This window comes from Sipha flava, unplaced genomic scaffold (genome assembly GCF_003268045.1).
Source record: "Sipha flava isolate LNK unplaced genomic scaffold, YSA_version1 169_pilon_pilon, whole genome shotgun sequence".
NCBI classification, from domain to species: domain Eukaryota; kingdom Metazoa; phylum Arthropoda; class Insecta; order Hemiptera; family Aphididae; genus Sipha; species Sipha flava.
Window position 1 is genome coordinate 791,458 of NW_020271881.1, and position 15,191 is coordinate 806,648.

General features: G+C 30.0%; 1 protein-coding gene across 1 annotated transcript; it reads right to left on the reverse strand.

The window, feature by feature from the left end:
- Positions 1-455: 455 nt before the first annotated feature.
- LOC112679865 (phosphate carrier protein, mitochondrial-like) lies at positions 456-13,789 on the reverse strand. Its single transcript, XM_025549798.1, has 7 exons — positions 13,696-13,789; positions 6,881-7,041; positions 6,407-6,481; positions 6,181-6,342; positions 2,145-2,323; positions 958-1,145; positions 456-693 (listed from the first exon to the last, which is right to left on the reverse strand). The coding sequence occupies exons 1-7, from the start codon at positions 13,787-13,789 to the stop codon at positions 536-538; spliced, it is 1,017 nt and encodes a 338-aa protein (XP_025405583.1). The 3' UTR covers positions 456-535.
- Positions 13,790-15,191: the final 1,402 nt, after the last annotated feature.

Here is a 15,191-nt window from a genome sequence, read left to right on the forward strand (position 1 = left end):
CTCATAAAACCTGGCTCAATAACCTCCATCTTTTCAGAGCTACTATCGTCCAATTCAATCGCTTAAGTTCAGGTCACACACTCTTTCTTGCTCATCCCTACAAACTGGACCTAAATGACTCTCCATTCTGCACCTTATACATAACAGAAAAGTCCTGTGATCTTTCCCAAATTCTTTTCGGCTGTCCTTCTCTGTACATAAAACGCACTACTTTGTTTAAATCCTTAAAATCTCTTAATATCTCCTCTAACCTATATTCTATTCTCAATTCTAAATCTGAAATTGTCATTAACTTAATAATAGTCTTTATACTGGAAGCTGGCTTTAGAATCTAATCCATGTAATATTGTATTTTTTTGTATTCTTTCTCGATTTAATGTAATTGTTACCACCTAATAATTGTCGAGCTATAATTTTATTAACAAAAAGCTAATAAAAAAATAAATAAAAAAAACTATGTTCATACAAATTTTATTTATTCTTGTTTAAAATATTTTAAAATTTTCTATAATAATAATAATATTGGTTTTCGTAATTATTGTGCGGCTAACTTCTTCTTGAGAGATTCGGGCATTTCCGGTGGTGGTGGTCTGGGTAACCTGAAGGCAACCTTAACTCCGTCATAGATAAACCATTGAGCCGCCGTCAAAGTACCGACCATTACAATCCTAGGTCCCAATCCTTGCCACAAACCTACACAGTAAAATGTAACGTTTATGATTTCCAATCATAAGTATCATTATAATTTTTTAAGTTGTTTTCACTAATTTTAGAAGCATTGTTCGCGGTAATCAAATAAATTACATAAATACAAATGGTTTTAATAACTAGTAGATTGTTGTTTATTTCAATGTTTTTTTTTTTATGTTTTTTATGTGATTTATTTAAAAAAAAAAAAGTAAATTCACACTGTAAACATGCGTTGTTTATAAATTACATTAGGATTAAAGTACTTACCCATTAATCCAATTTTTTTAATGATGTCTCCGATAGATGCACCCTTGGCTTGGTTCAATTTGGACACTAACGTGTCAGCAGGATGTGATACAACGGCACAGAATACACCAGCAATGTAACCAGCGCCGAATGTCACTATCAACTGTTCGCCCTTAGAGCATTCGATCCTAGGCTTGGGCACAACGTACCTAAGTACAAATATTTTCGGTTGAATTTCAATGAGAAAAAAACTTGTGGCCGAAAGTATAAAAGTAATGTTATCGGTCAAAGAATATCTCTACGTATAATACGATTTTCAAATTAACTACAGTATTTTAAAGTCAAATCGTAAACCTGACGGGTATATGAAACGTGGATTCTAAATACGATACTAAGCTTCTATGCATAGCCTTTAATCACTTTTAATTTCCATTTTTAAAAATAAAGATATGTTTAATAATAGGTTATATTAGTGATATTTATACTGTTAATTTACTAAATTCTTAACTGTTATGATAATATGCCTTGTATTCGATCACAGTTTTTATTCTCTTTCAATAGAATATAAAGCTCTTATTTTTTGTAAATTGCTTATGCTCAGAATTATGAAATAATTATAAAATGAATATTACAGTTAATAATTTAAGATATAAATAAATAAGCATAAATTATTTGTACCCAATAAAAAATATTCCTTACTTTTTTTGAGTCAAATGCATATTTTTGCAAGTATACTTTAGTATATTGTTCTGTTTCACTACATCGATCCAAATATTTTTTTACATTTTAAATACGAATTTTTATTTTAATATTTTATTCATTTAATTAGTGATTTTTTTTAATTAATTTAAAATCAATACATGGAATAATTTAAATTTTACATTTCTAAAAATATAACAACGTAAGTCATAATTTGTATTGTGAGTCCACCATATAACTTGATTACACTTGCCAAACGATGATAATAACAATAAATAAAATATAACAAAATTATTTCCGTGAGATTATACCATTTGACCATATGAACAAGCAGTCGATGGTTTCAATCAAAGATCACAATACCAGGTAAACGGTGCCCTTTTTTGTGTGCATGTTTGTAAAACCAATAAAGAATGATATTATAAGTCTTCATACTATACATATTAACAGTATTCATTCTGTAAAATGTGCAACTACGGTACACCTGATCAATAAAAATAATTTCGTACTTGTACAGCAATTCAATGGTCTTCTCAAAGCACGCGAATTTCATCATCGTATATGGGATTTGTCTCATCCACAGCGGCACTAAGCTTTTGTAAAATCCGTTGAATCCTTCAGATTGGTGAATTTTTGGTATAGCTTCTCTCAAGGTATTAGCGAAACCCGGTTGGGTCTGGATACGAACCTATATATATAAATATAAGAAGAATTAAAAATGTAATGCACAAACACACGCGCTTTTGTATGTATAGGTATTTATAATCATGTTAAAAAACAAATGTAGCAGTGCGTGAACACACCATTGATACAACGCAGCACGTGTTATTTTTCTCATGGTGTGAAATAAACACATTTCAAAAGGGGTTGTCAAGGAAAAAATACAAACGAGTAAAGTAAAAAATTAAAATAAAAAAACTTTTTCTTTTGTACATCATATATATATATATATATATATATACATACATGTATGTATATAGTATCCTACAAGCCTAATAAAACGAAAAGTAGAAGTGTAGACATTTTTAACCTAACTTACGAGGTAAAATCTTTTCTCTTTTTACGTATGACCAACACTTAAATGCTTTAAGAAGAGTTTCTACAAACTTTTTCAAATAGTTTATATTTATTGCATAATAAGTCGTGACGGAACTTTCACAAGTACTTAAAGTTTAGGTCATTTTTTCACACAAAGTTTATAATTTGAAGAAATAATTCATTCATTAAGAAAACATGAACGAGATGATCTACAAGTGTTGAGTTTCCCATCTCGACTTAAAAACAGTTTTTTCAAAATTTTTTTGTTTGAAATAATTGATCAGTATTCAATCTTCGCGGCAAGCATGAAACCCTCTATTTTCGATTGAAAGTTTTCAGTTTAACTGAATTATTTAAATAATATGTTATTGTATAATTTTTCAAATTTAAACATTTGTTATATTAAACAAGTCTAAGTTGATATATCACTTAAAAAGTGAAATAACTATGAAAATGAGGTTTAGGGACGAATGTATGTGTTTACTTTAAAAAAAAAAAATGAAAATGATTACCTACGCACATAAAAAAGCGATTATTTTACAATGAATTAATATATTGTGTTATTGTAATATTATAAAATTTTTTTAAATATGGTGTACATAGTGCAATATTGTGTTATACATTGTACATTAATACATTTAAACCGTTCATCGAGATGAGTTTCATCGAAGTCAAACGTATACTGTTACCCGTAACCAGCGGGGTAGCCTGGGCAAAGTGGGGCAATGGCCCGGGGCTCCAAAGCACAGAAGGCTTTGAAATCCTTGGGCAACGTTGAGTCTATACTTCCTTAAAATAATTGAAAACTTTATTAGATTAAATTCCTAAATTGTGCGTGGTAATTTTAGTTACGATCAGTATTAAAATATAATTATAACTCACGCAATATGCAGTGTTGGGATTATCTAGATAAAAATGTTTGTTATTTTTATTTTATCTAGATAATAAAAAATGAACCGTTAAAAATTATTGAAAAAATTATCCGAGATAAAGGAATCACTCATCTAGATGATTAAATCAATTATTCATGATTGTAAAGATATTTTTCAGATTTCCAAAAATTTTCCATACTAGTGCTAGACAGTAGACATAATTGTTCATTATTATTACATTTGTTTTATACAGTAATCACTATTCGCTAATCTATATAATTCGTGATATATAATATAATATTATCAAAAATAGTGTTTATTTCAGTACCTATTATCATTTATCATTGATGTGTTTACTATTACTTGTTCAGAAGAATAGCTTATCGATAGTTGGTGATTGTTTTAAAAATAAAATATTTGTTCCAATAAAACATGGAAATCAAATAACACAATATTATGAAATATGATACTGATATAAATCCCCTGGCTACTGCACTACTAAAGTCTAAAGTACTATCTGCTATCCCGTAGACATCACCACTCACTTCAATAAATTGTTCGATAAAATACTATTTATATTACAATATACATGGCGGAGCAATAATGCAATCAGATAAACAATAAATATTTTAATCCCCAAAATTTAATAAGTATATAACAACGTGTGTATACACCTATCGATCTATCTATGGAAATGAACTGTGACTTTGTCTTACAAATATTCGTGGTATATGGAATCGTGGTAGTACTCCCTTCTCATCTTTTATTTCTCTTTCTACTGCATGGGTATTATTTGAAGAATACAAAGAAGATATGTACACTGGTTTGTTATCCAATACCAATTGAATAGTTCTTTGTTATTATTACTAATATAATTATTTTTCTCTATATATATATATATAAAATGGGCCAAAAATGTATTATGTAACATTTCATCAGTTGAGAGCGGCTGAACCGATTTGGCTTAAAATTTTTTTAATTGTTCGTAATTGCCAGTAAAAGATTTTTACGAAAAACAATTTTGGAAAAGTGCTATTGTTTAATAAATCGTAATTTAATAATTGTTGACCCGGTCGATAACTGCGCAATTGAAAATGAATTATTAAAAAACTATTAAAAACTATTAATTTTATTTTTGGTATTAAATAACGTGTATTGCATAAATATTAAACAACAAGATCCCACAACAGATGCCAAATCAAACAAGAATGTTAGTTCGAAGGATTATTATGCATATCGATTCATAATTAGACGCGATCAGAACAACGTTATTCTACGATATCATGAGCTTTGTCAACAATTCATGGTCGACATATAAGTAAAGATAGAGAGCAGACGATTACGATACTTGCGATTCAATCAAAATAAGCTGCGTGCGGAAGATTCTCAAAACAATTGTTAGATATTGGTGATGGGAAAGTTACTACAGATGAAACGGGATGAATAAAATTACCCACCGATTTCTGCACAATCATTGATTCGCAAGTTGCTCTCATTGACCAAATATTTTCCAAAATACACAGACAATACACAAATCATGAGTGGCTGACAGAAAGAGTAATTTTAGCAGCGAAAAATGTGGACGTCAACGAATTGAATCTCAAGATATAACATTTGTCACCAGGAGATTTGATAACTTGATGTGCCAATACAATTTAAACGCCTTCAATTTCCAATTAGATTGGTATTTACAATGACTATCAATAAGTCTCAAGGCCAAACGATGTCTGTCTGTGGCTTAGATTTAAGCACATCATGTTTTTCACACGGACAATAATACGTGGCGTTCTCTCGAACCATCCAGTTTGTTTGTGTTGACGAAAGATGGGATAACAAAAAATATTGTATACTTAGTTGCATTAAGGGATTGATATTGTTTTTTATTAATATAGTCATAATTAGCAATATATATAATTTTAATGGATTAATTTTAATAAATGATTAAAAAAATATTTAAAACAATTCGATTTCGATTTATTTATTTTTATCTGTGCAGGTACTTAATAGATTAAAAGATAATTATTTGTTTTATATTAGAAGTCCGTGTTTTGGTCCATAATGACATTCTGTACTCTCAAAAAAAAAAAAAAAACGTATCACCCCTTAGATTGGATTTTTCATTTGGATTATGATATGAAACAGAAATTGCTATACTACAAAACCGAAAATCAAAAAAAAATATATATAAGAATGGTTATTGTGCAATTTACCTTAAAAAAATGTATTTTTATATTTAAAGTTATGTAAATAATTTTAATCTATATTTGTTTTATTCGTGTATGTTTGAATATAATGTTATTCTTATAGTTTTCTTTTTATCATATACAATGGATTAAAAATATTACATTAATATTTGTTTATTTAGTTGTATGTGTATTTAGAATCTTACTTTAAATCTTTAATATTTTAATTTAATGTAATTAATTTTTTTGTTTTTTTTTTCCTCAATAATTATATTATATAATTTAATAATTCTCTATCTCCAATACAAGTTTTTCTTTAAGGAGATAGCTAATCGAAAATGTTCTTCATATTAATTTATGTATATTTTTTCTTTTCAATCAATAAAAAAAAATGTATATAAAAAAACCCTGGTTATTCAAGTTGTTTAGCCGGGTTATTTGCGCCAACTCACTTTGGCCGCTTCCATCGGGCTGAGAGCTACGTCGGCGAAGAATTCAGCAGTCGCGGACGCAGCCAGATACAGTCCCGTCCTATACACGTACGCGTTTTCCTCGCCAATCGCGTTCGCGTAATGAACTTTGAACACTTCGTACAGCCCAAACTTGCACATGCCCTGGAACAAGCCGTTGCGATTAACGCGGCTGGATACGCGCGGTCACGCGTTGTTTTCGACTTACTTGGGCGGCATATCCCCAGAACGTCGGTGCCCATCCTTTGGCCAAGCCCTTGAAACCGTCTTCTTTCAACGTTAACTGCGCGCGAACATACAATATAAACATTTTTACAACAATGTCCAATATATCACGTCTGGTGTGTGAGATGTAACCCTTCGTCTGTACACCGGATATTTTATGACACAACCGAATTTCGAAAATGCATTTTTTTTGCAATTTCGTCACTCTTTTACAATGTTATAAAAAATGTAATTTTTAATGAATCGCAAAACAAATTTCAGGATCTTAAAGAGCAACCCTCATTTAGTAAATTGAAATTTTTTCAGATTTAGTATTGCAAACCACATCTGTCTATTTATGACCCAGTGTACAGACGACATCTCAAAAAATAAGTGTACAAAAATCAATCCCTCAATTTCTCGCCACCACCACCACTGTCAGAAACGATTTTTCCGGTGGTCTAGCGGCTGCCCTTACTTTGAAACCGTGAACGACGTTCTTGTACTTGGCCTGGTCGACTTGCAGACGGCATTTGACTAAGTCCAGAGGAGTGACCATCGTGTGAGTTATACCGCACGACAAGAAACCGCCGAGGCCGCACAGCAAAAAGTATTTCGTTGATCCGAACGCACAACTGTCTGCACAAATGAAATAATGTTGGTTTTTAAGGATTCGTTTTTTTTTTTTCAGGTCCTACACCGCATAATTCGTGACTACGTGTAATTAATTATTACAAGTGCTACTAAACGGTTTTTTTTTCTAATTTTTTTTGTAGTCGGTGTCGTGAAAAATTTGTTATTTTAAAACATTTTGAATGAACACGATCGAAACCACGTGTCAGTTCACGGTCAAATAAAAAAATATTTAAAAATAAAAATAAAATAAAACTGTCAACATCGTTGGCCATGTGGATAGTATATATCATGTTCCCCTTACTGAGTTCTGACTATTTTTAACAGGGTCGATCAACTTTATTGATATAGTTTTCAGGCTTAATCTAGGAGTTCGATCGAATGACAACTCAATAAATATACATCATAGATAATTATTTTTCTAAATTGAGATACCCATTGATTTGCCAAACATAATATTCCGTTATTGTGTCATCACGATCTTTGATCGTCTTGCATCGAGTCGAATTAATAATATTTCAATATGGATTAATTTAATGAGAAAAATAATTTTTCTACTTTGACAAATTTTTAACAGATGAAAAACACGTATTCAAAAATAAATTTCGATATTTTAAACAGTTTATTAGGGAATAGTATTTTTAGACTTATACGAATATTTATTATGAAATTTAAAACTGATTTACTAACCAGTGATTGGAACCTTTACGATTTTATCGGTTTCGGTTTCCGTTCCGGTCAGAAAAAAATAAATTTTAGTTTCGGTTCTTATAAATAATAAACATAAGTATCGGTTTTAACTTAAACTATAGGTCTTTTTTTATTCTTTTTTTTTTGAGAGGATAAGTAATTTTTTACTCTTTAAATAAGCATATTTTATATCATCTTTTAATACTACCATCTCTTAAATACTATATAATTGACGGATAACTAGGGCTTGGGATTTAAAGCTTTTAACTCGGGGAACTATATAAAAAAAAAAATTGTATTTACAAATTTTTACTTGAATAATTATTTTTTTTAATTTAAATTTAAAATGTATATATAGCGTTATTCTATTAAAACAACATACATAAGAAGCGTACATCGCAATTGACTAATAAAAACAGACTTTACATACATAAAATCTAATCGATGTAAAGAAAAAATTTGTAAAACTCCGAGTAAGATTTAATTATGTAAATTAGGTATTATGCGCAACAACGTAGTTAGGTACAAACCTAATAACATTAATAATATTGTAAAATGAATTTCAATAAATATTAAATAATTTAATTGTATATAAATTTGTTATAATTTAAATTACCCATTTATTTTAATTTTACTTACTTTTAATTTGTATTTGCAATGTTTGCAAAACAGTACAGACGCTAGGATGACCCGTTTTAATATAGTCCATACTGCACAGAGGCTAGAGATAGAAAAGAAAATACTTGCCCACTACTTAAAGCTATATACTATAAGTTATAGTTTTGGAGCATAATTTTCTTCGTAACAGTTGTGCAATGTGAATAGTTTTAGATATTTTTATACATTATTATTACGTCTGTACTCAGAAGTCGGTAAACCCATATTATTGTCATTGCCGCATGAAACAATAATGAGGCGAAAAATATAAATAAAAGAATTTGTATTATATTAGTTCTATTATTGTTCACTTCTACTATTATTTAACTCGTTATATTCAGAAGTAATACATTTAAAGATTGAATTTTCTTAAGATTACAATTCATCCGGGAAACTTATTACAAAAAATAAATGACATAAAAACGATCGCCAAATAATTTTAGGAATTCTTACATAATAATCAAAATAATATTATACAAATAAATATACTCGTATAAATATTAACCATAGCTTTTCATAAGCTTACCAAATACGAGTATGCAAATACTAGAAATTCTTGATCAGAGACGTTCTCTTTTTTTGTTCGATAATTGATAAGACTTAATAAAAAATTATTACTTTATACTTTGTAGTATTATTGTAGGTATAATAACACGATAAACATATTTTATGCATTTTAAAGGGTTTCAAGTTAAGATATATTTACGATTAAAAATTAAATCATATTATTATTACTTTGAACAAATGTTATAAAAAATAGAACATAAACATGTATTGTGAGCATTATGTTGAAGCTGATAAGGGTAGTTTATAAAGTATACTCCTTGGAAAATATTCAATTGGAGCCTATATCTCAATAGTGGTTGTACGCGGAAGATATTTGTACGAATTATGGATGTTCCGTTTTCTGTACATTTTCATAGCGAGTGGGTGTTTTTTGATTTTATCGAAGGCTTTCGAAGGTTTTATCGATACTTCTGCAATCGAAAATATAAAAACGGTCCATCAACAATTATGTTTTCCCTATACGTCATTAAATCTAGCCATTGAATTAAAAAATTTATGGAACGGTAAATCCACGATGGTCCGTTTGGAACTTTTTATTAACTCAGTTTTCAATCGAATGTAGATAAATGCGTATATAATATTATCAATATTGTCAGTGAGAAGGTACATTCGATTGCATTGATATCTTATTTTTTTGATTGGTTGAAATTTGAATAATTTGTAAAAATATGCAAAATAAGCACAAAAAAAGTACAAATAAGCACTTTCCTCTAAAGCCTATGAAATATATAAAAATATACACATTCAAATTTTATATTTGATATCGACAGGTAAATGTATTTCGTAAACCGCTACATTTTACATTAAATAACAAAAGTATGCAAATGCTTTAAGTCCCGAACCCTGATCATAATATTCTACAAAGATAATTTCGCTAAAATGTTGTGCAAGTGGACGTCGTGTTTGTTGTATTGTTCAATGTAATCTAAAAATCATTTTGTTTTGCATAGTGAATATTCATAAAATCATTCTTTACGCTCTTTGTACACGTGTATTCCAAATAATACATTCATAGATTTATTCACGGTTGTTGTAATGAATAATCGATTGGAAACCAATACAATGTACACGATTCGTACAAATATATTATACACATGTTCTATTTATTTTGTAAGGTTATTTTTTTTTTTTAAAAAAAAAAAGAATCTGAAGATATTTCTGTTCGAGCAAAATAAATACACGTCCCAATATTGTTAATATTCGATTTTTTTATTTATGTTGAAAAAAATTATATTAATAACTATAATGTATTTATTTATTATTAATTAATATTTATATAAATATATTATTATTTATATAATGTAACATTATATTAAAAAATTTTAAAAGAAAAATACAAAGTATTTTATAGTTGTATGGAGTTATATAATTTATTCCTATGACTTGTTCATATCATGATAAATTATTTTTGCTTCAGCTGAAGATAAAAAAAAACTGTAGTTCCATATTGACAAAATATTGTCATTAGGCTGATATTCAGTACTTATATATGAAGAGTTCTATAATTAAATAAACTTCGTACAAATTGTATAGATCAGATAATTGTTCTGTTCGTTTATAAGTTCACCGTGGTCAAAACCTATGATTTCACTAATATCAATAATTTTTAGATCGATTTTAAATATCATGTACATGTGTGTTTTGTACAGGTCAGAAATAAAAAAATTTGAAATTGATTATGAATTCAGTAAAATCATAAAAATGTACATTAACTAAAATTAATTAATGCTGATTAATATACACTAATATAATCTTTAAGTTTCAAATAATGTAGACAATATGACGAACTTCCATAATATAACTTTTGATCGCATATAATTTTAATCACGTCCATCTTTCATTCAAAGAATTCAAAGAACTTATTTTAATATGCATTAAAATATTACGTAAGAATTAATTTTTTGTTGTAACATTTTTTAGTATATAAATACATTATTTATTTAAAAAAAAATAATATTATATTTCATCGCATTGAATAGTAATAGATGTTAGTTTTCTTAAAAAATATTTATTTTTTCTGATTTCCGGATTAAATCTATTGTTTAAGAAAATTTAAGGAAATCAATGTATAATATTAACTCTTCATAGTTAAAAATATGATTAAAAATATATTTATGCCCACTATAAATCTAACTTGAATAGAGATGATGATAATATGGTTTACTCGATAGTTGTTTTAAAATACTATTATTAGTGCGTTCATGCACAGCCGGGCAAAATGATAAGCTAAACGAAATCCAGCTTATGCATACGCTGATTACAATCCCATATTTTTCCTACCAAATATAAACTAATAAATAATAATAAAATAGCAGCCAACTATTGTCAAAAACAAAATAATCCTATTAATTTTTTACAAAAAATAATTGATTAGCAGTTTTCAATCATATCCTTACAAATGAAAAATATCGCGATAAATACGTTTTATTAAGAACTGTAGAACCATGTTATTTAATAAACATTTTTTTTTTGCACATTTCAAGACGGCCAGTTGTGCAACACTATAGTTGTAAGTACAAACGATAAATTAACAAGTATGCCCAACCAAACGAATATATTGTATAATAGATATAATATTTACGACTTTGTCATTAACACGTATGGTAAGAAATATAAGAATAATTTCTCGCATTTCGCATCGGAATAATTAATTTGGCACATAACGTAAGTATGTTCAAATGAATTACGTAAGTACGTTTAGAGGTCAGTTAAAAGGTGATTGCCAGGAATTAAAGTAGTAGTCTAATTTTGGTGTCGTGAAAAACTGAACGGAATTATATTAATACCTGATGTATGAATATGATTTCGTAAGTTTTGTTTAAGTACACCGATTCGTCAATCAGGCGGAACGGAATATCCCGACGATTTTTTCATTCACGTACCTTTTGACACGGACATACAATATTTGTTGAATATATTTTTCTCACGTGTTATGTACACATAGTCGTCATCAAAATATAGTTACTTAAAGCAGCTTACGGAAAAAAAATTAATAAATAAAACATTTTCTTTGACCGTTTATCGGTGCTTCAAATAAGTGACCTTTAAACAATTTCATTAAGCATTTTTTTTTTTTCTTTTGTTAATTCTATTACTGACAATATTATTGTCAGGACTTATCATCTTATATTGTAAGAATTACGAAAAAAAAGAAAAAGAATAAAAAAAAAAAAAGTGGTTCCATTCATAAAAATCATTTATCGCTACAACGATAAGTTAAAAAACTTATATGCATACATACTTCGGGGGTTTAACAGCGTAAAAATAAAATTTCAAATCTCTCCACGGTCACCCCGAATTTTAAATTTTTTTTACGTCACGCACCCTTAGGCCTCTTTCACACGGTTCGTTTCTTTAACGGTAACGGAAACGAAAAATAGAAAACGGACAATATTTTCGCACAGTCCGTTTAATTAACGGCAACATGGACTTTTATTACTTTTATTATTTACAACTAGATATCATCCAATTCCAATCAGTATACGAATTGACAACTAAACTTAAACAATAATTGTAATTAATAAACAAAACTTAAAACAGATACCGGATTAAAGATACGAAATCGGAAAGTGCGAAAGGCTATATCTATTGATATAGTCTTGATAAACGGTCCGTTTTAAAAACGTTCTAACAACGGAAAAATATCAAGGCAATCCGTCAAGTCATCTAATAACAAGCCGTCGGGTTATTCGTCCGTTGAAATGGATAGTGCGAATAACTAGTATAAAAAGTCCATGTTTGTTATCTAGTCCGTCTTCTGTTTTTATGCGATCCGTTTCCATTGCCGTCCATAGACGGACATTTGGTTGAATTTTTGAGGGGGAGCTATATTAATTCAATGTAAAATAACCCGCAGGGGCTTCGCATCCACACTCCCTTCCCATGCACAAGTAAAATTTATTACCATTAAAAATATAGATATGTTTAAATTGTATTAAAAAACACTAAATAACGTATATTTAAAAATAATTAATATTTTATTTTAATGACAGATATCTATTTGTATCAGCAATAATATTCAAAATATCATCGCTTTTTATATTTTTCGATATATCTTTTTAATATATAGTATTGAAAAATCGCTGAACCTATATTGAACCAACAATGTCCTTAGCCAAGTTTTTATTTTTTTTCATTGCACTGAAACTTTGTTCGCAAGTAGCCAAACTTTATAATTGGTATTGTTAATGCTATTGTAAATAGTTTTTTATTATTTCTTATTTCACGATTTTTAAAAAAAAACGAACAGATAATTATAAAAACAACGAATAACATTTCTAATAAAGTTTCGATTTTGGGGAGACTATTAAAATATTTGGGGAGGTCTTCCTCCCCCGATGTCCGCCTATATTGCCGTCAAAGAAATAGACTGCATGAAAAAGGCCTTAGGGTCAAAGGTGGAACTAGGAATTTTTTATGCCCGGGGAAAATGTTAAAATTACGCTCTATCATAGACCAATAATCAAAAACTCTTCTCGAGAATTTTTTTCTAATAATTAATGTACAATCATACCTATTGAGTTTTAATCTAATAACAGTATTTAACAAAGTTAAAAATATCAAATTAGTTGTTAATAATTACAAAAATTACACCCTCTAAAACGTTTCGCCCAGGGATGAATTCCCGCCTTCCACGCCCTAGTTCCGCCGCTGCTTAAGGTTACACGTTTCAGACAACGGTACGGTGGACTGTAATCATCGTCAACAATACAACGTGATGAGAAAACGCGTGGACGTGGCGCATACCTTCGGAGATGGCCGCAGCCATCGTTGACGTGGACCTAAAGTCCGGGGCCGGGAACACCACGGGTGACTGCACGATTGTCTGGGACGACCGCATGATGGCCGACGGAGCGAGTTGAATCGAGTGAATGGAAGTGACTGCGAACGGGAGACGAGTACCGGTGATGGGGAAACGAACGAGAAACCGACGGGACTGACGAACGTACTCGGGACGGCGGCTGTCGTTCGATCGGCACACGACGGTGAACTACCGGTGGACGGTTTCGATGTGGTTCAGGTCGAGTACGAAAAAACTGTCGAAAATTCCAACCTAAATAGAAATGTAAGGGAAAAAAAATAAATATTCTAATGTCAATGCCGACGGTGCTGGCAGAAAAACGGTAGCAGAAAACATCTGGGACATCGACGCGCGGGTCGGCGGTTTCGCAAACGCGGTATTATTATTAACTCGTTCGCGTCTCTCCGCAGCCTGCCAAAGCGATGTTGCGATACGCGATGCGAATCGTGACGAGCCCGTCCATTGACGGCCGCGCGCTAATTATAATTTATAACGTTGGTCGACTAAAACAACGTTGGCCCGTGACGGCCGATTAGGAAATCCCTTTTTCTTCGATGTCCTCGGTATCTTACTTCCCGCCAAAAAAGTTACGTGTACGCGCCGAATCCCGCGAGTTGTCCAAAAAACAAACCGTTTTCAACGATGATAATAATTATCTTTCACGTCGTCACCGTCTTATTGTTTTTGGTTCGTAATAAAACAATACAAATTGGCTTCATCGTCATTTCGATGTTTCGACGAATTTCTCGTTTGATCTGTAGTACAATTCAGTATATAGGCCCATCGTTAACATTTAATAATTTAATAATCCCCGTCCTAAAGCGAAAATTGTATTTCCACTGTTTATTCAGGACATTACAAATCGCGATCACAATACGTGTAATCATTCGTAGTCTCAGCAAGCTAGTGGAGCTAGCTACTAGTACTATATTATTAGTAAATACCATGACTGGGCAAGTTAATAATATTTTTTTAACTAAGTTAAGTTAATCGAGTTCATGTTCAATTAAGTTAACATACATGAGAATTACATCAATTAAGTTAAAAACTAAGTTAAAAGATATCGTTAATTTAACTTCAATTAATAGGTAAATTGAGTCCTGGAAAAAAAATATATTAGGTAAGTTGGGTCCCGTGAAAAAAAGTGGTAGGTAAATTGAGTACCAATTACTAACTATACTACCTCGCCGTAGTCGTTTTACAAATGACAATTCACACTGTTTCTATCGGTTATCGATTCCATTATGATCAAATAACTTCGTAACGTCGTAACTTTGATTACGTCTAATTAAGATACGTATATAGGCATATACGTACATTAGTGAGTTGTATATCGTGTGTTACTTATCAGTTAACACCAATATCGATGATAGTTTTTATGATTACACACAGACACGAGTGTACAAAATCTGAGCATTTTCACTATATTTTTCGTAGCGTG

Excerpts from the sequence above, each read along its gene's own strand:
- LOC112679865 (XM_025549798.1), bottom strand. The coding sequence starts at position 13,789 with ATGCGGTCGTCCCAGACAATCGTGCAGTCACCCGTGGTGTTCCCGGCC. Across the intron at positions 6,343-6,406 it reads TCTGGGGATATGCCGCCCAA|GGCATGTGCAAGTTTGGGCT; the intron begins GTAAGTCGAAAA and ends GGCTTGTTCCAG. Across the intron at positions 1,146-2,144 it reads ACCATTGAATTGCTGTACAA|GTACGTTGTGCCCAAGCCTA; the intron begins GTACGAAATTAT and ends ATTTGTACTTAG.